Here is a 25,432-nt window from a genome sequence, read left to right as displayed (position 1 = left end):
GTCGGGACTGTCCACAGGAAGATTAAGCTCTTTCACAGCCCATTGTCATTGCTAATGGGCCATTAGCCCTGTCTGGCTTTTCCATTGCTGTACCTGAAGGACTAGTTGGGGGTGACACCCAAAGTAACACATTTAAAATACAGGTACATAGTCAATAATCCTAACTTCAGATACAGAAGTGATACAGGCATAGAATTGGATAATCACATTCAGTAAATCATAACCTTTCCAATGATATCTTACATGAGCCATCTTGCAAAAAGTGTATCTCAGTTATGTCCTATTCATATCATACGCATATTTTCGTAAATAATATGGAGTGAAACATCACAGCTTGGTTTGCTTACAAATGTTCAAGTAAACTGTTTGGGAAGAAAGTTCTGGTAAAGATGCAACACACTTTCAGCTAAGAACTGAGAGCATTCTTGGTGTGTATCTCTGAATCACCACTGAGGCCTACAGAAGAACAGGAGACCCGCCAGGCTTGACATTCCTGCTATTTCTAAGGTTAAAAAAAACCAAGTAGGATACAAACATAAGGGGGATGGGAGGGGGGGAGACACATTCAAACCTATTTCATAAAACAGCAAAATGGCACAAACCCATTTTTTCCCTCTTATAGAGGTAATCTGTTAATATCCAGATTTAAAACTTCAGTTATTAATGTAAATAACAATTACCATAGTACCCAGGAGCCCAGTCATGGATTCGGACCCCATTGTGCTAGGTGCTGTATAAACATAGAACAAAAAAACAGTCCTTGCTCCAAAAACCTTACAGAAAATAACAGTAGGAGAAAAATGTAGTTCTTCAACATACTCACAAGGATGTTTAAACTCTGGTTATTTTTCTGAGTAACAATATTAACATCACTTAACAGAAGCAGGGTGCAGAGTAGCAGCCGTGTTAGTCTGTATCCACAAAAAGAACAGGAGTACTTGTGGCACCTTTCGTGGACTACACCACTTTGGGCTGTAGTCCACGAAAGCTTATGCTCTAATAAATTTGTTAGTCTCTAAGGTGCCACAAGTACTCTTGTTCTTTTTTCTAGAAGCAGGGTGGGAACTTATAAGACTCCTATTGAACTTAATAGGAAATGTGTGAATTTTTGCTTATGTGGCTCATTGTTTTTTAGTGGCCACTACAAGAAAGTCATCTTGGAGATAAAACATTTTACAGAGCTCAGCTGTTCAGGTTAGAGAATTTATAGCTAGTTGTTATGATTTTTAGAACAGGTTTGGGGAGTATAAAAAATGTTTTGAGCAAAAATTCAAACTATTATGTGTGAGGAAGAAACACACTGTAAACATCTTAAAGCTAACAGATATTAAATTTTTGTTCAGAGTTACTTTAAATGACTGTGCTGCAGCCTAGGGCTGTGTAATAATTTCTCCCTACTGCCCACAGGAGCTGACCAAACGAGAGGTTGAGTATATTGCACTATCAAGGGACACCACAGAAACGGATCTGAAACAGCGCAGAGAGATCCGAGCTGGGACTGCTTTTTATATTGATCAGGCAAGTTGCTATCACATCCCAAACTTCTTACCGTTTACAGCTAGTCCAAAGGAAATTGCAGTCTGAAAAATCAAAAAGAAATGCATTTAAAGTTGTAAATTAGGATTCTAGAAATACTGGTTTAAGATGCTTTTTTCTATAGACAGAAAGGCTTATGTAGTTCACTTGATTTTGGTGCTTTTGAAAATGCTTCAGCACTGAGGCCTTGTCTACATTACTGCAGTAAGTTGACTCAAGTTATACTACTCCAGGTAAGTGAATAATATAACTGAAGTTGATGTAGCTTAGGTTGGCTTACAGCGGTATCTACACTGTGCTGTGTCGATGGGAGATGCTCTCCCGCCAATTTACCTTACTCTTCTCAGGGAGATAGAGTACCGGAGACGACCAGAGAGCGCTCTGTGATCGATTTAGCGATCTTCTCTAGATGCACACCGCTGCATTGATTGTAGCAGTGCCGATCTACCGATAAGTGTAGACATGGCTTGAAACCCTAAATTAGCAAAGTACTTAAGCACTGAAGTTAGTGGCACTGCTAATATGCTTAAAAGTTACACACATGCTTAAGGACCAAATTTCAGGCCTTAAAGAGAAATGAGATGAACTTATTGGTACATGGATACATGAATTTTAAATAGAACTATGTTCATTAGGAGCATGAATTTAGATACTGATTTTCTACCTACAATAATGAAGCTTTTGTAACCTAAACTTTAATTGATGGTAAGTAAATGTATGTGCCGTGTTACTGTGTATAAAACCATAACAGATCTAATGATCTTTTAGTAATAAAAATATTATACTCCTTGCACAGGTGCATTAAATCTTAATTTATATTTATAAAGTGCTTTTGAGTTTCTCAGATGTAAGATGCTATATAAATGCAAAACATTATAGAAGCCAGACACTAGTTTTCTGTAGTTTGTGTGATCCATGAAGTATGGATTGTTTCAAAATAGAGGCGGCGTTATGTAGGCTGTCTTGAAATATACCCCAAAAGGAAGATATAAAATAATGTATACAATAGACTTTGGATTTGAATTACTTTCATTGGCACAGCTGAGCCAGAGTTGAGATGCACTCCTGGGGGCAAGATTATAGTAGATTCAATCGGCAATACCAGGAGGGATGAGCTGGAGTGTCGATGAGAAGCATAGTCAGGAAAGTAACAAATACTTCCCTCATGGATTGTATTTTCTAAATGGGCAACCAACCTAATTTTCAATTACTGAGGGACAATCTCCACGCACTGATATATTTCGCTTTCCACAATCAAATCTCTGTAGAACTTTTCGTGAGTGAGGCCCCCGAGTATTTGGATTCTAATATCTAAACTGTATTGTTAAATCTATTCACCTAAATTTGGGTTATTGCTGATTATGTATTCTATGTATCATCTGACTTTTAAGAACTAACTTTACATTTGTGGATAATCTAAGTACAGACACTCTTTTCCCAACCTATGTATTATATAATTATTTTAACATTAGAATTAAAAATGTTATTAAAGCTATTCTATTTAAGGCCTCGTCTACACTAAAAAGTTAGGTCAAAGGAAGCTGCCTTAAGTCGACCTGTTAATGTATGTGTCTACACTACCGGGTCCTTTACGTCGACCTAAGTTGCCTCTAATGTCGACTTCTGTAATCTACCTCTGCGAGAGGCGTAGCGCTTAATTTGATTTTCCTGGGTCGACTGCGAGGTAGTGCAAACGCAGTGTTGTGTAATTCGACTTAATGGGACTCCAGGTGATATCACATAGTGCTCATCTGTGACCGCTCTGGAGATCATTCTTAACTCTGCTGCACTGCAGCCAGCTACACAGGAAACAGCCCCGCCCCTGCTAAGGCCACGGGAATTTTTGATTTCCCATTTCCTGTTTGATCAGTATTGGGAGCATGCCAGCTGGAGCACAGCTGATCATGGAGACTACATGCCCCAAATGCGCTCCAGCCTGGTCTGCACAGGAGATGGTGGATCTCATCATTGTGTGGGGGGAAGAGTCTGTGCTGGCAGTTCTCCGATCCAGCAGAAGAGACGCTGACATCTATGCAAAGATCGCTCATGGAATGGGGGAGAAGGGCTACATGAGAGACATACAGCAGTGCTGTGTGAAAATAAAAGAACTTTGCCAAGCATACCAGAAGGCAAGGGAGATGAACAGTTATTCTGGTACTGAATCCCACACATGCTGATTCTACAACGAGCTGCATGTGATTCTCGGGTGACTCTACCAGCATCCCCACAATCAACGTGGACACCTCACAGGTGTGTGAGTCTAGGGACAACAAGGAGGACGATATGGTGGATGAGGAAGAGGAGGAGGAGGAGAATGGGAGGTAGGCGAGTGGTGGATCCATTCTCCCCGAGAGCCAGGAAATATTTTTAACCCGGGAGCTCTGTGGGTCGCAGGACATCACGTTGGCCAACCATGATGCAGGGGAAGTTACCTCTGGTGAGTATACAGGTACAATCAAAGTTCAGTTAAACTTTAGTGGGCCCACACATTCAGTGGTATGGCAGGTTTACTGTGAAGAAAAAGGGAGGTGCTGTGGCTCTCTGCTTACAAGAGGCCGCTCCAGCTACAGAGAGGGTGGCCCCTGGAAAAGACTATTTATGTGAACTGGAATAGCCCAGGAACCCTCCATGGATATCTCTAGGAAACTTTCATGGAGGTACTCTGCAATCCTTTGCACAAGGTTTCTGGGCAGGGGAGTCTTTTGTTTCATGGTAAGACACTTTCCCACACAACTCCTGAATTAATTCTGCTGGCATCATTGTGGTACACAGCATAAGGACCGGGTCTGTATCCAGACGCTTGCAGTATCTCCTCCTTTCTGCCCTTGTTACCCTAAGGAGACTAATATCACATAGGGTTGCCTAGGGGAAATGGGGGAAGTTCTCAGTAAAAGTGCTCTTACAAGAAAAAAAAGGGCATGTAGCGCTCCCCTCCCCCCCCCAGTCCAGATCGCCAAACCATGCGGCCGCTAATGTGCCTTTACTGTGCTCAGCATGGATCGGCAAGTAGTTTAAAGTAGCTGATAGGGGACTGGGTCCCCACATGAGAGATTCTGCAATTTGGGAGTGAAAACGTTCCCCCTCCCCACCCCGTTAGAAAACAGCTTCCCTTGGTGCTATGGGGAAAGGCCATTGTTCATCTAGCTACCTCTGCTCCTGAGATTAGCCTGCTATAAACTTCATGAAAAGTGCGGTCACCCATTACCCAGGGGGGCCTACTCACCATGGCTGGAGCAGCAAAATGGCACAGTGAATGGTTACGGATTCTGATTATGTTATGGCTTGCACCTACTATAATGTTTTTTTTTTTTTTTTTAAATGAAAACGGCCTTGCTATGGAAACATTTTATTCATGTACAATGGCTCTTTCAGGGTTCCTTCCCCGCTCTGAACTCTGGGGTACAGATGTGGGGACCTGCATGAAAGACCCCCTAAGATTATTTTTACAAGCTTAGGTTAAAACTTTCCCGAGGCACAAGTTTCACCTTGTTCTTGAACAGTATGCTGCCACCACCAACTGATTTAGGCAAAGAATCAGGGAAAGGACCACTTGGAGTCCTATTCCCCAAAAATATTTCCCCAAGCCCTGCACCCCTTTCCTGGGGAAGGCTTGAGAATAATATTCTCACCAGTTGGTACAGGTGAACACAGACCTAAACCCTTGGATCTTAAGAACAATGAAAAATCAATCGGGTTCAATTTTAATTAAAGAAAAGGTAAAAGAATCACCTCTGTAAAATCAGGATGGTAAGTACTTTATAGAATAACAAAAGATTCAAAAACACAGAGGATTTCCCCTCTAGGCAAAACTTTAAAGTTACAAAAACAGCGATAAACCTCCCTCTTAGCACAGGGAAAACTCACAAGCTAAAACAAAAAATTATCTAGCATTTCTTTGCTATTACTAACTATTTCTGCAATACTAGATGCTTAGTCCAGATATGCTTAAGGAGATGTATTTTTCCTGTCCTGGTTCCTTACTGACTCGCAGAGAACGAAAACAAAGACACAAACAAAAGCCTTCCTCCACAGATTTGAAAGTATCTTCTCCCCTTATTGGTCCTTTTGATCAGGTGCCAACCAGGTTATCTGAGCTTCTTAACCCTTTACAGGGTAAAGAGGGATTTTATGCTACCCTTAGCTGTATGTTTATGACAGGCTCCTTTATTTTTTCCTCTGACTGACAGCTGGAAATGTATCCTTTGGCATGTCATCAATACCTGAAAGCAGACTTTCTCTGATTAGAAGGACGAGAAAGAGAATGCGGGAGGACATGTTCACCGAGATAATGCCTCCGGGAAAGCTGAGACAGAGCTGAGAGCGTGGAGGATTTCACTGTCCGAGAAGTTAGACCTGGACATGGAGAGCAGGAAAACTTCCAGTGAGCAAGAGCATGTGGCGCAGGATGAGATGCTTCGCATTATGAGGGACCAAGCAGATATATTGAGGTGTCTGGTTGAACTGCAGGAACAGTAGCAGGAGGGTAGAATCCCTCTGCAGACCCTGGTGGACAGCCAGCCAGCATCGCCTGGCACAGAATCACCCTTCCCCCATGCGTTCCCTGTGGCGTGGGCGAAAAGTCCATTATCCCTTTCACTTAACTCAGGTGGAGGATACAAGGAACAGAAGGTGCCCATTCACAGACCTTTGATGGTCTGGAATGTGGTATTATGTTACACAGCTGAAAATGTTTCTCCTGTTTCAACTTTACAACCCCTTTTCCCCAAGGTTACCTTTATTTTCTGTTCTCCCTTTTTACTTATGTTTGTTAAATAAAGTAAATGGATTTGAGAAATAAATGTTCTTTATTGAGTAAAAGCAGTGGGCTTGGGTAGGGGGTTGGCTTTACATGGACAGTGATACAAGGCAGGTGAAGATTTGGGAAAGCACAATGCAGACAAGCAGCTCACATTACTGTGATTCATTATTGAAACGGCTTTTCAAAGCCTTGCGGATACGCAGCACCCCTTGCTGTGCTCTTCTTATTGCCTTGGTCTCTGGCTGCTCAAAAATGGCTGCAATCAGTCTCAACTGCCCACCCCTGTGGAAAATTTCCCCCCCTTTTTTCTCCACAGATATTATGGAGCACACAGCAAGCAGCTATAACCATGGGGATGTTCTCTTCACTAAGGTCCAACCTTATTAGTAGACTTCTCCAGCGCCCTTTCAAACGACCAAAGGCACATTCAGCCACTATTCTGCACTCGCTGAGCCTATAGTTGAACCGTTCCTTGATGCTGTCCAGATGGCCAGCATGAGCCATGGCAGCACGGGGTAGTCTGGGTCCCCCAGGATAACTATAAGCATCTCAATGTCGTCAATGTTCATTTTGTGGTCTGGAAAGAAAGTTCCGGATCGCAGCTTTTTGAACAGACCCGAGTTCCTAAAAATGCATGCCTCATGAACCTTTCCCACCCATCCTACGTTGATGTTGGTGAAACGTCCCCTGTGATCCACCAGAGCTTGCAACACCATTGAAAAGTATCCATTTCAGTTTATGTACTCTTTGGCAAGGTGGTCTGGTGCCAAGATGGGGATATGCATGCCATCTATTGCCCCACTGCAATTAGGAAACCCCATCGCAGCAAAACCATCCACTGTGTCCTGCACATTTCCCAGACTCACTACCTGTCATAGCAGAAGTTGATTAATGGCCCTGCACACTTGGAGCACAGCAGCTCCCACGGTTGATTTACCTACTCCAAATTGATTCCCTGCTGGCCGGTAACTGTCTGGTGTTGCAAGCTTCCAAATAGCGATCGCCACTCGCTTCTCCACTGTCAGAGCAGTTTTCATTTTTGCGTTGCTGAACTACAGGGCAGGGGAAAGCTCTGCACAAAATTCCTGGAAGGTGGCCTTCCACATTCGAACGTTCTGCAGCCACTGCTCATCATCCCATACCTGCAAAACAATGCAATCTCACACTCTGCATGTTTCACTGGACCAGAGACGGCGTTCAACAGAGTGCAGGTGCCAGCAGCAGCTGTGAATTGTTTTTTTCAAATGCTTGCAGCAGGGCTGCTTGCAGGACATTGCTGTGTTCTGTGCGGCAGACCCTACTTTGGATCTGGAAATACTGCAGGAGAAGGTGTGAGGAGTTTGAGATGCTTACAGCAAGAGTGCACTGAGGAGGCTCCATGCTTCTGGGGTTGTGGCATACGTGGGATGGTTTTAAGGTGCGAAAATCACTGGCTTGTTTGCCATTGAGCACAGTGCATCATGAGATGCCGATGGATTGTTCCCATTCTCCCTCGCGACAATGTTTTGGTCCCATGAGGCATTGCACAAACTTCCCAGAACACATTGTGGCAAGTTGCACTTCGGCATAGGTACCCACGGTGCACTGCTAGTGAGGACACACTCCATTGAGACAGTGTGTGTGGCAACACTATGCTCAATCGACTTAATTAATTCGGAGGCTCGAGGTTGAATTAGTTAAGTCGACTTAATTTTGTAGCGTAGACAAGCCCAGAGTTCTTGCACAAGGCCCATCACCATGGTATCTGAGTGTCTACTGCTTCTGACCCCCTGGAAAATGGAGAGCAGCTTTAAATTCTGAACATTAGGGAAACCTGTAGCCTGAATTCTATTGGTCGAATAAAGCCCTGTGTATTTCTCAGCTGCTGAAGATAAGTGAGGCTCTGTGTAGCACAGCTCATGCCATAATGACATCACTGAACACTGACATTTTTCAACATTTAGTACTACAATCTTATATTGTAACTAAATACTGTACTGTAACTAATGCTGGCACGCTGTTACCAGAAATTATTTTAAAATAGTGAATCAGGATTAGGCTCCATGATCATGAACTACAAAAGTTTGCCGAACTTCTGTCTGTAGACTGTTGATAAGATAATGTTCTTATTTATAGCTCTAGGTTTATATATATATGAGTGTGTGTGTGTGTGTGTGTGTGTGTGTGTATAGAGAGAGAGAATAAATACTGTAAACTGACATCTTAGTTATTTTGGAAGCATACATATTTGAACGTAGTCATTTTACATGGCATATCTGAGTATGAGGTTCTAATCTTAAATGTAATTTTTTTTAAATATAGGTTTGAGAGATCTTACTGTATCAGAAATAGTAAACTTAACCGCATATTTTTATTCTGAAACAATGGGTTGAATATTTTTGAATGGATATTTTTGACGGGTGGACAGGTAAATTACTTCAAAAGCTGAGACAAGTAAGCTATGGTGAAATAATGGAAAACCTCAAATTATGTGTTATACTTAGTTTCTGTTTTAAATTGTGTAAAATAAAAAAAATTATAATCGGTTAATGACCACCTACTTAACTCTCATTACCTTCTGTCAGGTAATGAGAGTTAAGTACTGTTTTCTTGTCTTTGCCCATGGCCATTTATTTCTCTATTCAGTCATTAAATGACTGTTACAAGCCTCCAGAAATGCCATTATTGCTGTTATGAAGACAATTAAGTATCCTCTTGACCTTCTGTAATTTATTACATGTGTTAATTATGTTGCATGTAAAGTAATTAGTCTGAATTTTTTTGTATTACTTAAACATTCAAATGGCCTCTTCATATTTGGTTGTTTTTATAGATAGAGGAGCTGGTCTCCAGAGAATTTTTGTACTGCTTAAACTATATCTGTTTAGAACCTGTCAGGGCATGCTGCCTTCTTGGTGCCCCCTCACGATCAGGGGTGGCTTTGCAACATCCTGCCTCAGTTTTTCCCTTCCAGGGGCTCCTTACCTAAACTCCACACACAGGAGTACCATCCAGTATCATCCCTCCCTGGAGGTCTGTTTTTATTAATAAAACAGTTCAAAATAAAGTTCTCAAATCCATTCATTTAACCTGTTATTAGGTCACACTCAGGCCTGTTTTGCCTATATTCTCACTTGTCTGTAGTCTCATTCCCAAGTTCAAGTTTTTTCTGATGGAGCCTACTTGCTCTCAGCAGCCTTTGTACTCCCATCTGGTCTCCCTTAGCATCCCCCCCCCCCTCTGGAACTTTCTGCTGCTCTTTATGGGATTGGGAATCAGCTGATCCCTGCTCAGGTATGTGTCCTTAGTACTAAGGTTGCTAGCCGCAGGCCTTTAGCCCTTACAAAAACAATATAGTTAAATCAGTGCAACACCTTAAGCTATGTCTACACTACCATGGTAAGTCGACCTATGCTACGCAACTCCAGCTATGTGAATAACGTAGTTGGAGTTGACGTACCTTAGGTTGAGTTTCCGCAGGGTCTACACCGCGGGGAGTCGATGGGAGAAACTCTCCCATTGACTTACCTTACTCTTCTCATTGGGGGTAGAGTACAGGGGTCGACTGGAGAGCAATCTGGTGTTGATTTGGCGGGTCTTCACTAGACCCACTAAATTGACTACCGGTGGATCGATCTCAGATCGTCGATCCCGGCTGCAATGTAGACTTGCCCTAAGTGTGGATGCAGTTAAACTGGTATGAAGTTGCTTATGCAAGTATAGATTATTTTTGTAAATTTACAAGATTTAGGTCTATTGTGTGTGTGTGTGTGTGTGTGTGTGATTGCACTGTTCCCATTCTTATTTGTCTTTTTACATGTCACATACCAAAGAGCAATATATACATCAACTTAAATTTGCATCTAATGCAAATCATTAACAGTGACCTCATATGCTTTGGTATCAATTATTGCATCCCAAAGAAACAATACGAAAAGAATGTTGAAGTCTCATTCACCTCAGTTGAAACTATGGGTGTCATTCCTTTTGCAAATGAGAAACTAGGTCTGCCTCACGTGGGGGGGGCCCAGAAATAAAAGGACTTTACTGTTTTTTAAAAATTTGCTATTTAAATTTTGTCCACAGAGCAGTTGTCCATTTTGTGTGTGCAAATACATAGCCATTAAAGTCTGGTACGTGTGCAAAATATGGGAGCACAGTATTTTTAATACACAAGTTTTGTATCCCTATGGTGCATCTTTATGAAGCACCTGAATCAGAAGCTGAAAAATAAAATATTTGCAGTGTTCCGATTGCCTAGGCAGCAGAAAGATTTTCTACCATAGGTTGCAAGATTTATTGTAATAATCAGTTAATTGTCAAAAATGACAGCTAAGCTGTCCTGTCTAGAAAATGAATGTGACAAGAAGTCCCAGAAGATAGCACCACATAGAACTGAGTTTGGTTTCTGTTAATCAGAAGAGATCAGAAAGCTAATTAAGAAAATGAAATGAGACATGGAGTTAATTACATGAAAGAGTTGAGATGATTGCATTTGTTTGAGTGCAAATAGCACAAAAGTACCATGTACTGCAATAAAAGGAGTTGGGCAAGAACAACCCAATTTCTTGAAATTCTTGGTTAAGGATGCAAATTGTTTCTCTCCTCTATCTGCCATTTAATTATGAATTAGTTGCTATGCCAGTGCCTGCCTGTAGCTCCTCGCTAAATCTTCATTACTTTAACTAATTTGGGACTCTGACTAAACCTGGATAATATTGTATGATATACTCTAGATTCTCTGCCATCATCTAAAATTTGAGTCATAACAATATTGTTAAAATCAAAACCATAACCTTTCAAGTTATACTCCTAGCCCTTTTTTCTTTTGGGGCTCATAGTTCACATGTACATTATTTTGATGTTCAAAAAGGGTAAAATTCACCCAGCTGCACATAGCTTATGCACACCCTTCCACAGATGAGCCTCATGAAGGAGCTGTACTAGGGGTGGAGTAACAGAGGGACTATCTTGTAATCCTTGTGGCCTGACCCTCAAATGAGAGCATTTTTCTACCTAAGAGTCTGATCCTACTCTGCCACTTGCAGGCGAAGACCCTAAAATTATTGGCATATTTTGTAACAGGGAGAAAGGACTATACCTATAACCACCATTTTCATTTTTCAGTATTCAAATATAGATTGATTTTTCTCATACGTGTCCTGCTTTCTATGTTTAATACAAATTTTCTGAACTATTAATGGCACCTTAGTAACCATTTGGTTTTTGCTGCGATTAGTTGCTTCCCTCCATGGCTAAACAGTAGGAGTTATAGAGTCAGTGAGAGCTAATGCTGCTTTCGAGTAGTGGTGATGCTGAAGATACGTTTGATTTTCTTCTGGCTATAAATTATTTCATACAACCCTAACCTCTTCCAACAAGGATACCACCCATCTGGTAGGGTGGAACCTAGAATACTATCTTATTGTTATGTGTTAACTAGGCAGGACAGGAAAACTGTTTATTATAGGTACTGAAAGAAAGAGTCCAGTTTAACTTGCTCAGATATGAACATTGGAATGAAAAGAGAACAGTCAGTGATCAAATAGAAAAATTAAAAAGGGAAGAGAACATGGACTCTTTTAACAATCAACTAAGTGCATGAAAATAAACTCCAGCAGTTGTTACATTAACCTCATGAGAGAGGTTTATTTTACTTATTTTATTTCAGTCAAACTCTACGTACATGTTAAGAACCTTGTATCATAAATATATAATTATATATTCTGCATCTTTAAGGTTTAGCAAAGGCAGTGTACATACAACTGTGCACCTTGAATGGTAATATAGTTTGTGTATATCATTAAAATAAAATTTTATGCTAAGAAATTACCACTTGAATGGTGCATTAGTGTTTATGAAGATCTTGCTTAAGTAATTATGAAAATGCTTTTGGTAAGCTTCGGTCAGCCATTCTAGATTTTGGAATGTGGATTTTTCTGCTTTCTTACAAAATTATTAATGTTATAATAAATATTTGGCTGCTTACATGCTATATTTATCAACTAAAGTATTACAGCATTGTAAATTCTACCCAAGAATGTTTGGATTAGCAACAAAAACAAACCAATTTTAAAACTATATACCAATTCACTTTTGCCCTTTTTTTTTTATGCCTAGCCTATTAAAAGTTAGAAGAAGCAAACCAATCTGAGTATTCTCAAATGATGCTGTTGGCTGGACAAGACTGCAGGTCTTTTTAAAAATTAATAAAAATCTAGATGCACCTGGATTGTCTTGTATTATTTTTACTTCCATAATTTTCACCATTGTAATGCTACAAATTGTAACACAACCTCTGTGGCAAAATAAATTTAGGGTAGAAATCGTGAGATTCAATTTTAACTGCTAAAAGAAAAGAAAGGAATTCAATTTTACTTTCCATCAACCACATTTCAGCTTCCTTTTTATTCTGGGCTCAATTTATGACCTGTATAGTTGTGATCAGTCAGTTTGGCTAAGTAATAGACAAGTTCTCTGAATAATTTTTCAGTTTTGTTCTTGTGTATTTCCAGGGTTTTTTTGGCTTGTTTTTCATTAGATCAAAACAGGTTACCATTGAGACTGACAGTAGTATGATCCTCTTGTAATCTGTCAAATTATTACAAGCCATCCCTCAGTTGCTTTTGTATGTCTAATGCCTGTGTAGAATTCTTGATATGCTTTGAGCTCCTTGTCCTCAGTGCAAATGTCAATATATTTATTGTTGTTGGATGCAAGTGTAGAGATGCACAGTCTTCTGGAGAATTCCATTAAGCCTTCTTGGGAAGCTTTCAATTAACATAGGGTTGATTCTGATTGTGGAAAAATGTTGAAGAGATGGTGAAGGTGTTGAACAGAGACTTAAATTATCATTCATGCTATATTTCAATGTCGTTGATTTTGTTCTGAAAAATTTTCACTTGCTCCAAAATTCTGCTATTCCACTTCAATAGACAAAAGTTTCATTCAATGGAGAATCTGAAGAAATCTGTTTTATGTCGATTATGGGAAGAGCCAGTCTCTGTCTTGCCACTTAACAACGTTGGATAATGTTTACACATTTGACTTTAGAGGACGTATATATTATTATTACTTATTTGTTTCCCACTAAAGAATCATCCATTTGCAGTATTGCTTAGTACCTTTCCCATTGTAACTACAGCAAATGTGAAATAATCACCTGGTAAATTCAATGCTTTTGAAGACTCAAAAATAAGATGTTAGCCAGTTTTATTTTGAATCATTTTATCAGATGCCTTCCTCATCTTTCAGGTATTTATAATTACTAATATATTCTCATAAACTGAGGATTTACAGATTCTTGTAGTTGTCTTACTTTGTATTGGTCATTTGGTGATGCACAAAATTGTGTGATTATAGGAAAGACTGTAAAATATTTTTTTCTGGGATTTTTGAATTTAGGAATTCATGGCTTTAATATTAACATTATTTTTTAAGTTGTGGAATGGACTGTAATAAGCAATATTCATAACATATTTACTCTATAAGCCATTACCTGCCAAATGACATTTTATTAAAGGTTTTTGTTTTCGGACAACAAATCAGCCTATTTTAACTGCTGAATCTTTACAGCGTATATCCCCCAGGGCAGGTATCTAGGTAACCATGCTGTCATTGCTTCTGGGCACAGGTGGGTGGTTGGGAGGAAAGAGCTTATTTCTATCTGATGAGCAAAATAGTCCATAGCTACAGCTACAATAAACTAGAGACAAACATTTCACAAATTCCCCTCTCCCTTTTAACAAGAACAAATATTCAAAATCAGGATTATCAAGGTGATTTGTTGCATAATTTCAAAACCTGTTGATTGATATTTTATTTTGAACATGTTGAACAAATATTACAATGAGCCTTGGTTGGAGGCTGAGAAACCACAATAATCTCTGTATTTTTATTATATAACTAAGAAGACAGTTTCGTGCAAACATTTTTAAAAAGATCTTCAGAGAGATTTCAAACTTTTTCTGTCCCTCTCTCCTCCCCCATTTATTTTTGTCTTCTTCTTCTTTTTTTTTTTTTTAACTAAAATACATATCCTGATGCAGATAAAACTGAAATAGTGGATGTTTTTCACTGTATCTGGTTTATTGAAAAAACTCTAGCTGTGAGCCATCAGAATGCATAGACATTTTTTTTCAAAGGAAGATTTATAGCTGTTTTGCTTTCAGGAGCAACCTTCATTGGATATAATGTTAATACTACTTTCCATGAGTTCTCTAGAGGTAGATAAATGCTGTGTGCATATTTCATAGGATTTTGGAGAGTGATTTCTAATATTTCATAGCTGTACTGTAGAAATCCATAGAGAGCATAATCAGATGAATATCATATTATGGTGATGGGTGCATTATAAATAATTTTCATGGATGGTGAAAGAAATTGGCTATAGACAAAATAATTTAAAAATAAGTAAAATTGTAATCAGGACTTTGGAGCAGAGCCCAGAGCTGGAGAATGGACCAGTAGGTTTTTGCCCGGAGCCGGAGCGGAGCAATTCAAAAATTTGATTGCTCCAAATTCCTGATTGTAATAAATGATAAGCAAAAGAAGATATAGCAATAATATTTGGAAAGATATTCTATACAGAGAAATTTATTTTTAAGGCAAAATCTTAAATAATTTGTCATGTCCAGGAGAACGGGTTATAAACAGAGTTTTAATTAATTGTTAAAATTTGGTCCTTCAGACTCATTTTCAACTAAAAAAAAACACAAGTTAATGTAGCAAAATATATTTCTTATGTATTAAAATTCTGATCATACTATGCATAATTTACTCAATAAAGAACATTTCCTCCAAGTTAGTGAGAGAGACTTTGCACTGATGTTGGTAGGACATAAATTCTGCAAATCTACATCCGCAGTATGTGTGTCTTAACTACGTCAAAAAGATACTATGGATACTAAAAATATTTTGAAACTATAATGAGCAGTTTGTGTATTTTCCCCTGGCTAGTAAAACTCAGTCATAAAGTCTTTATAGCTTTATAGTATGCAAATCCTACTAAGTTGGCAAATTAGTAGTTTGTTGAAGTTTATTCTGGCTTTCTCCACACTCCCTATTTACACAAAGTAGGAGTGTTTTGCTCATGCAAGCTCTTGGATTGACAACTTTGGAGACTAAAGTTTTCTATTAAGCTAGTTGGAGCATTTTATTGACTTGATCGATGAATTCTCTAAACAAGAATGTCAAAGTAATTTTCCTTTGATACAAGAATTGTATAGTTGGGGATGGAGGGTAGGAGATAGGACATTTTATGCTACGTGTTTGAAAGAGTGGTATGACAGGGATGTTGTTTTAAAAACATTTTTTGCTCTGAATCAACAGAATAAAACTAATTTTGAAATCTTTTGCTTTTGGAAGGAATTAATTTATGTCCACCCAGAGATTCATTTTAAGGGAAAATAACATGAGGGCTGCTTGTTATTTGCTAGTTGCATTCCAGATTCCTCAGATGTTTATTTTGAAGCTAGATATTCAATCAGAAGTTTCTGTAGAATTTATTTGCAGGTGCAAGAGAAGTGGATCTGATTTGGAGGCAGGGACCAGGTTATTCAGGTTGCCTTTCTCTTCTAAGTCACTGACTTGAATCCAGTTTATAGAGGATAGTATTCAGGAGTCCTGAGCATCTGATAAATAAATAAATAAAGTTAATGGAGATATCCTGTCTCTTAGAACTGGAAGGGACCTTGAAAGGTCACCGAGTCCAGCCCCCTGCCTTCACTAGCAGGACCAAGTACTGATTTTGCCCCAGATCCCTAAGTGGCCCCCTCAAGGATTGAACTCACAACCCTGGGTTTAGCAAGCCAATGCTCAAACCACTGAGCTATCCCTCCCCCATGATGATTCTTTAACCTTTGTGAAATGAGCCTGTGGCCTCTGTTCATTTGCTAGTGGACACATATCACAAAATCACTGTCACAATTGACTCACTATTTGCAGTCTTATCAGAAAAGCCAAGGATTTAAACGGAAATGATCTTCCACACTGTCTTTAGAAGTGCCTCTGCCAAAACAGGTTTTAGACATGTTATTTTACTAGTGATATGAGAAACTTGCTTGTGCTGTATCTCTACTGTGCATAAGCAGAACTAAGGTAAGGGGTTCAAAGTCTTCTCAGGTTGAAATTCCCTGTGCCTCTTGTGAGGGACCTGCATTTGATTGCCATCATATCCACAGTGCTACACACCGTGTGTGGATGTGTCTCACTTGGTTTTGGTCCATTCTCTCTCCCTGTCTTATCTTTGTTCTTTTTTCCTTTTCATCTCAATTCTCTGTGTTTTTGTGAGTTTTGTTTTCCATTTTTCATTCTTATTTTTGTTCTTTGTGCTTCTTCCTCCTAATAACTTTTTCCTAGTTCTCTTCATCTGAGTCTTTCTGACCCAGTTCTTGGTCTCCCTCCCTTTCTTCCAGCTGCAAACTCTTCTGGTTTTAAATTTTCCCTACTTTCCCTCCTAGTTGTTTCCTTATTTCCTCTCTTTTCCTCCTCCTTCCCTTCAGTCTCTTCCAGTTCCCCCCTCTCCCTTTTCTCCTAGTCCACTTTGCGTGCTATCCTCTTCCTCTCACTTCAGCTCCCAGCCCTTGCTTTGCTCTTCCTTTATTTCCCTCTCTTATTTAACAATGCTAGGAGGACATGAGGTGCTCCTGTACGTGTTTAGAAGAGACATGCTGGGAAGGGACTTTGGTCATTTTTCCTTTGCAGCTATGTCCTTATGTAAAAATGCTTTAAGGAATCTTCTGCTAGGTGCCTTAATGTAGGTATTTTAATGGAGTTACATTGGTGTAAAACTCTTTGATCTGGTGCCTTAAGCGGCTGCCTATACCTAAATCAAGCCCTGTTGCTACCTTCTAAACATGTGTGATGAGCCACCCCATTGTGTAAATCAGTTATTTGTAAATAGTCTAGTATTAGAATTCAGGAATCTTCTACAGGATGGTAATTGTGAATATTTGGGTATGAAGTACTGTAAGTTTATAGGGCAGTGGGGAGGTTGCATGTAATTACTGGCACTAGGGCTCAGTTTTGACCATTGGCTCAAATTATGCACTATAAATCAACACCCAATGATAAACAATCCTCCAAACTAAACTACGATGAAATCTAGATAAGAGAACATCATTATGAGGCAGCCTTCAGTTTCAGAAAAAGCTCCAAAACATCCCCAAATGTTTTGAATATAATTTTGCTCTACATTTAGTAGCAGCCTATTTCAGTTAACTAACAGTTTTTTTTTAAAGCATCAGAGGGGTAGCCGTGTTAATCTGAATCTGTAAAAAGCAACAGAAGGTCCTGTGGCACCTTTAAGACTAACAGAAATATTGGAGCATAAGCTTTCGTGGGTGAATGCATTACTTGTGTCTGATGAAGTGGGCATTCACCCACGAAAGCTTATGCTCCAATACTTCTGTTAGTCTTAAAGGTGACACAGGACCCTCTGTAGTCTTTTTTTAAAGTAACTTGTTGTTGTTTTAAAGTAATACTGGGCTTGATTCATCATGGCAGTACTTCAGTTTTACTGTGGGATAAACAAAGAACCTTTGGTCTTAATGGAGTTACCTTGGTGTAAAACTGGAGTAGCAAAGTAGTGATGTAGTTACACCGTCATAAAACTGGTGATTCAGTCTGTAGGATTATTATAAACATAATACTGAACTTTTATACCTTTTTTTTTAACGTTTAAATACCTTTGTTCCAGAATTGTTGGGTGTGCGAAAAATAAATGAAAAATATAGGGAAAAAATCAAAAGAAGTAAATATTCATTGGCACATGTGAATACCTAACATCCAATATTCACTATGTATATTTAAAAAATAAATGTCAGCAAAAGGATTTTACATCTTACTACGCTGATACAAAGGCACTCAAAATATCTTTAAGTAACTGATTTTGTTGGTCCCTTGAGTAGTTGCTTAAGATATATTTAATTGAAGCAACATTTCACTGCCCAGCTCAGTAGACAGGCCTGCTAGGTGTGGTTCTATGTCCCCTTCTATGGGCAATTAACCCAGCTAGAGATTAATGAGCCTTAGCTAAGAGCCGTGTGGCTTTTAGCTTATGTAGCAGAGGCTCATACTTCAGAGGTCCCAGATTTGATCCCTCCCGGCGACGACCAGGGTCTGTCAGCATTACAGTAAGAGGTGGTTTGAGTCTTGTCGCCGTCTGCTTGATTGCTGCTTATGTGCTTTAAGGGCCTGAACCTACCACTCTTGCGTATACAAAGTAGTCATTTACTACACCGATTTCAATGGGACTACTTGCGTTCAGTGAGGTACCACCCAGTGTGAGTGTCAGAATTGTGTCTTTCCTTCACTTTGACTCAATAAAGGAATACTTTGTGAACATGGAACAAGTTAACCATATTTGGAGTTTTTATTGTTTTAACTTTTAATATTTAGTTTTACATTCTGTGCTTGAAATAGTATCAGATTTTTAACAAAAACATATTGCACAAAAAATTTCCAGTGTTTGTTTTGATGCTGTTTTGTTTCCTGGATTAAATAGTTTTTTAGATAAACACCTACGATAACTAATTCTTTCTACAGAAAAATGTGTTCAATTTAATTGTTATGTAAGGGTCAGATCTTCCTAATGGAAATAGTACTTACTACCATACTAAGTCCCATTGACTCAGATTACTTAAGCATTGATGTGTGCAGGATTAAGCCCTTCATTTTCAGTTGGATTTCATGTGCTATATTATGCTGTATATGTCACTTAATGTTGTTTTTGTTGAAAAAGTGTGCAGTCCGTGCAGCTACAGAAGGCAGAATCCTTGTGTTGGAAGGTTTGGAGAAGGCAGAGCGGAACGTCTTGCCTGTGTTAAACAATTTGTTGGAAAACAGAGAAATGCAGCTGGAAGATGGGCGCTTTCTTATGTCTGCAGAACGTTATGACAAGCTGCTACAGGTACAGGAAAGCATTATGTTTTGAATTTTTGTCTGTTTTTGACAGGGAAGTGACCCTATTAACAATATAAGAGCTGTCCTGAGATAAACCGGGTACATCCCATGGAGGTGTTTCCACCTGTGTGAGGATGTGACTCAAGATGATAGCTGGCTAAGTGAAGGTCATGGGTGAAATCAGCCACTCCGTCATTTAAAAATTATTTTAAAAAATGTCTCCTGAATGTCCTTTATTCTCATAGAGAGAGACTGGTTACTAATTCTGAAGTGAATTCTACTTACTTCTAGCAAATGCATGCTATTCTGATTCATGAAGAAAAACATTTAGAAAGCCCTCTAAAAATCAATGAATGTCTGAAAACAAATGATTAAGGGATGCAATGCATTCCTTGCTGCCATATAATCCTTCGCTCAGAGGTGAAAGTAAGCCGGTATGGGCCGGTTCGGCCTACCGGTAAGAAAGTGGCTGCTGGTATGGGCTGGTACACAGCTGACATTAAAGTGCTGCCGTGGCAGGGCTTTAAGCACTGTACTGGCAGGGCTGCTGATCGGGGGGGCGCAAAAGAAGCAGCGGCCCCGGGGCTCCCTTTAAAGCGGCATCTGAGCCCCGGGTGGCATGGGCTGGGCAGTGCTGAAGGGCTGGCTGGGGGAATCTGGCCCCAGCCCCGCCCCTTCCACTCGAGGCCCCGCCCCTTCCAGGGGCCCAGAGCTGCCCCCCCACACACCTTGCCCAGGACCCTGGCCGCCCTGCATACCAGTAAGCCCTTTAAGTTACTTTCACCCCTGCCTTCACTCATCCTATAATTTGCAAAAATATGTGCAAAAGGCCAATATAAACTACAGGAAGATTATTGGAAATTGATCCCTTGAATAGGAAATGGGATTTTATAATTTCCAACTGATGAATTTGACCTTTGGTACATTTTTTTCAAGTTTTATGAGGCAAAATTAAGTTTGAGCAGGTTGTTTGCCAGTCCTTTGTACTCTACTTCCATGCCCATGCTTTCCTGTCCCATACCCTGTCAGTTTCCTACCATCCACCTGACTTTTACCTATCCATATTTCTTCATATTATATCTACCCCCATCAGCCAGATGAGCAGTAGCTTGTCAGTTTATAATCATTTTAAAATAATGTTAACTTTTTGGTCTGCATATTTCTGAAACACCTCTGTGTGAACATGGCCAGTCTGTAACTTCAGCGGACAGAAAAGCTGAGGTGGGAAATACAAACAAAACATTATAGCTTCTCACGTAGAGGTGCACATACTTCTCTACGAAGCATGTTTCCACCAGGCGTAACGTACAGGGAGTTAGAACTGGGGCTTTCTTCTACCAGGTTCAAATAACCCAGCAAACAAGAAATAGCTTAAGCTTGCTTTAAGCAAAGTGGGGAAAAAATACAATCCTTCATTTCAAGTCTTGTAAGTAGTGTGTATAGTTCATTGGCTTCTCAGTTCTTCATTGCTTCCTGTCCCTGTAGCATGGCCAAACTGGGCAAGTATTCTGTTCTTTCTTTTCCCCTCAGCATTTCAACTGCTCCTTTTTCTAACCCTGTCTTAGTGTGGGATATCAATTATTATGAGCTAATACAAGTTAGAAAAGTTAACTTCAGATCAATTTGAAAAAACGTGACTTTAAATGTCCTTATTCTAATCTTTACTAAACTTCCCATAAAACTTCAGTGCTGAGATGGAACCTCATCAGGCTCCGCCTACATGAGTCATAGGAAGGAAAATCGCAAATAGAGCTCTGTGAATAATTGATTTTTCAGTTCGCTGGCCAAACCAAAAAGTTGAAAAGAATAATTTTGAATCAATCTGAAACAAAAATTTTTTGGTCCCTTCAGCAAAACAGGAAAAAAAATTCAGGTCTAGCAAAATTTTCTGTTGTACCAAAATGTTTAATTTAGATTTGGGGTGTTTTTAACTGCCTTTTTAAATAAAAGGAAAGGCAATTTGGGAACATCGTTCACAAAACCACCACAGGATGAAGAGATGGTGTCTTTGCCCTGATATATAGTTCTATGGTTAGAGCACTCACCTGGGATGTGGGAAACCCAGGTTTAAGTCCCCACTCTGTCTGATTCAGAGCAACATCTTTAACTTGGGTCCTTCCACTTTGCAGGTGTGTGCCCTAAGCACCAGGCTATAGGGTATTCCAGGGTGAGTCTAGCCCAGTTTCTTCTGTTGAAGCTGTTTCACTTTGTATTAAATAATTAAATATTCATGGGGCCAGAGAGAGAGAGAGAATGGTGGTTAGGGGACTCACCTGGGAGGGGGAGTCCTGGGTTTCAGTCCCTGCTTCAATGACTATTGAAGTATTTTACACAAAGTGGAACAGCTTCAATAGGAGAGATTGAGAGAGGGCTATTCCAGAATACCATATATGGTTATGGTATTCATCAGGGACGGGGGAGATCTAAGTTCAGGTCCCTGTTCTGAATCATGCAGAGCAGGGACTTGAATCTGGTCTTAAGCATTTCAGGTGACTGCTCTAACCACGAGGCAATAAGGCGTAAGGGGGCCACCACCCCAAACGCCTTCTCCTTCCATTTCATGAAACTACCTTGAAAATATTTTGGCAGAAACTATTTGGCAGATTTGTGTTGAATTCATGAATAGTTTCAGTTGACCTAAAACTGCATTTTTCAACAAATAAACTTTGTCCAAAATTTTTGCACCCTACTCCAACTTAAATACACCCACGCTCCTACATATTATTGCACAACATTGCCCACTGAGCCATTAAATACTGTAACTCATTTCTGAGACATTTGTGGTTGGTGGTTATGCTTTTTTTTGCTTTTAGAGTAGTTCTGATCCATTCCAGTCTGTTTCGGTTAGGAGAGGTAACTTATGAAAATGTAATTAACATACTGAAGTACAAAATGTGGTTATTTATCATAGCTACATTTAAGGAGGAGACATGAAAACTGACCTTAAATTGATTGAGATTGTGCAGTATGTTTTTTGTACCTTGCTAATGATAAAATGGCTCTAAATTGGCCCCTTAGGTATACTGCTAATGTTATCTGATTTGAATAAATCTCACAGTGATACTAAATCTAATATTGTTGTTTTGTTGTTTGGGGAATATTGTATTATATAAGTTATGGCTCATTTTCTGTTCTTCTATGTGAATCATTATTCTGGCATTGGGTCTGCACGAAGTAGTCATGTACAATTTCAAGCAAGACTTGATTGTAATGTGGGAAGACAGCAGAACTGTCTTCTTTGTCCGCGATGAGTCTTTTCCTGGCAACGTGATTAAAATATACAATATGAAATAGATATTCTCTTCAGAAAAGAGTACAGTGATAAACCTGTATTGTTATTATTTGTGGTAGAGCATATTATATACAAACAAAATGTTCTCTTATTCAGAGGAGCATCCCTTCATTATAGTTAAAAAAAAAAAACCCAAACTTGCTAAAGTTAGACTTTTAATTCTATAGAAGAAAATACATAACACAGTTTCATTGTTTTTTCTCTTCTTTATATAGAGAAAGATATTTGTAACTCTAATTCATAGCTTCCAAACTTCGAGCATCTGTGGAAATCAATCATTAGTTTGCCTGAAGGCTGAACTCAGTGAAGCATATTTCAGCCACCCTTACCTTAGAAAGCCTCGATTATATGATCTACCAATTGAATACCTTAAATCAAGATGGAACATTTCATCCTGGCCCCTGTGTGTTAAAGACGAGGGAAGTGAAAGACCAAATTTAACTGGAAGACCACTCTTTTAATCCCTCCCCTATAGGTCTTCAGTCTGTAGCTCAGGCATCAGGGCCTTCATTAAAAGATGTCATTGCATTCTAATTATTACTTTATTTTAATTGATCCAGGAACATACTAAAACTGAGTTAGATGCATGGAAGATTGTTCGAGTAAGTGAAGATTTTCGTGTGATAGCACTGGGCCTGCCAGTACCTAGATATTCTGGTAACCCATTGGACCCTCCTCTTCGTTCTAGATTTCAAGCAAGAGATGTTTATCATCTACCCTTTAAGGTAAGTGCCATTGTAGTTCAATTAGAGCTTGTTTACAGAGCAGGACTAATTGACATTTTAATCTTGTATTTTACATATTATACATTCAAAAATTAATCATTGAACATGAATAAAACATGTTGACCCTTTTTTGGGATGGAGTCATATTGATGCCCAATAATTACTTACAAGAAAGAGATAATCTCCAAAGGATAAGTTCATGGAGGATAGGTCCATCAATGACTATTAGCCAGGGTTGGCAGGACTGAAAACCATACTCTGAAGTGTCCCTAGCCTCTGTTTGCCAACAGGGGATGGATCACCTGTTCTGTTCATTCCCTCTGAATCACCTGGCACTGGCCACTGTTGGAAGATAGGATGCTGGGATAGATGGATCATAGGTCTGACCCAGTATGGCTGTTCTGATGTTTTTATTTTGTAACTAAAATTAATTTCAATAAAACAATATAATCCTAAAACAAAGATATGCTAACCTTTTTTTTCTTTTAGAAAATTAATTGTGTGTGCCAAGACCAGGCTCTTTGCTACAAAAGGCTCGGTGTCTAATTAGATGAGAAATAGAAAACATCTTGCACAATATGCACTGTGATCCATGGTATAACCAGAAATTAATTTGATATGTGATGCTATGTTCTATTTTCAGGACCATCTTAAGCTATTATACTCGGTTGGATCAAATGTTTCTGCACAGAGGTAAATTTTCATAATTACAAAAAAGTAATGTTGAGCGGCTAAATGTTATGTCCTGTCGGGATTGTTTGCTATTTGATCAGAACTGAGTGAATTTTTAGTAAGTATGGGAATATGTTTAAACAGTTTTTCATATATAATTTCAGTTTTCATATTGTGAGTCCTTAATTCTTTATAACTTTATTAGATAAAATTTACTTGTATTCAGAAGTTGCTTCAACATACTATGCTGTGTTTAGCTTCATAGGACTTAAAATTTTAAAGTATGTTTTGCAAATATAAAACATTACAATTTCTTGTTTATTTTCCAGAATCTCTCAGCTCTTGTCTTTTGCTACAACTCTCTGCTCCCAGGAATCTTCTATGCTGGGACTTCCAGATTTTCCTTTAGACAGTTTATCAGCTGCAGTTCAGATTCTGGTATGTGCACATAACTGTGAAGTAAAATTTTAAAAGTGAGGAATTTCCTCAGATACAATTTGAACGGTTCATATCTTATTACAGTGTCTTTGGAATTACTAGATTAATAACACTAAAAAAATGTGTGTCTCTCTTAATTGGATCTCTTTGGACACATCCTTAATTGGATCTCTTTGGGCACCATAACGTCTGCAGAGATCCAGATGTAAGATCAGGAGCTAAATTAGTATGACTCATGAGACAAGAAAGATTTCAGCAGAGCTTCGTGTATCTTGGTGTATTGAACAATGATTAGATTCAGTGAATTCATTAGGTGTTAACCAGTTAGGATTAGAATTAACCAGTTGATTTAGAATTGATTTAGGTGTGTTTATTTGGGAGGTGGGGGGAGAGGAATTTGTGACAATTTCTCTCAAAGAAACCGACTTATTGATACCACATAAAAACTACGAAGTGATAAGCACAGAAGTTAGACCAATTTATAGTATGCTTTAGGAAAGGAATATATGTTGGATTTTTAAATACATTATAGCATTTTATTCTTCTAGCTCTGTAGTGAAAATGACTTTTAAATGAATGTCAGACTGTTTCCAAAATAGTGGAAATAAAATGTTCCCTCAGCTATTTATCTGACCTGAGGGGTGAAGGAAGAATTCTATTTTATGTTAAAAAAGGTAGTGTGTTATCATTGTGTGCCAGTTTCTGGTCTATTTATAGCTTCCTAAACCAGGTTCTCAACTTTTTCCATTCTGGGGCCCTGTTCCCCTCTGGGACCTTGGGTTCCTCCCCTCATCTGGCTGGGACCATTAACTATTTAGCAATATGGGAAAGGCAAGGTGGTTGCTTGCACCCCACCTCCCAACACACGTTTGCAAGCTCCTGCAGGGCCACGACTACCAGACTAAAAACCCCTGTCTGAAACAGAAGGCTTTTTCTAGTGTGGAGTGATGAGGAGGCTAATCTCATCTGTGCCATTGTAATTATGTTCTCTTTGAGATATTGTAGGCAAAGTATATGGTGTCCCTTACACAAAGAGCTTTTTAAATGCAATAAAGCTAAGTGAATGGCTGATCACCTGAGCAGTACATTTTACCTAGAATGTGCTCAAACGGATGATTTTTACTACAT

General features: G+C 39.1%; 1 protein-coding gene across 1 annotated transcript in view; it reads left to right on the top strand.

The window, feature by feature from the left end:
- VWA8 (von Willebrand factor A domain containing 8) overlaps positions 1 to 25,432 on the top strand; it is a 264,570-nt gene that overhangs the window by 31,468 nt on the left and 207,670 nt on the right. Inside the window, 5 exon segments of the mRNA XM_054013957.1 lie at positions 1,408 to 1,518; positions 19,017 to 19,184; positions 23,030 to 23,194; positions 23,838 to 23,887; positions 24,196 to 24,304. Coding sequence (XP_053869932.1) covers positions 1,408 to 1,518; positions 19,017 to 19,184; positions 23,030 to 23,194; positions 23,838 to 23,887; positions 24,196 to 24,304 — 603 coding nt within the window.

Source organism: Malaclemys terrapin, chromosome 1 (genome assembly GCF_027887155.1).
Source record: "Malaclemys terrapin pileata isolate rMalTer1 chromosome 1, rMalTer1.hap1, whole genome shotgun sequence".
Taxonomy (NCBI): domain Eukaryota; kingdom Metazoa; phylum Chordata; order Testudines; family Emydidae; genus Malaclemys; species Malaclemys terrapin.
The sequence above is the reverse complement of the archived record's forward strand: the minus strand, read 5'-3'. Positions and strand labels throughout refer to the sequence as shown.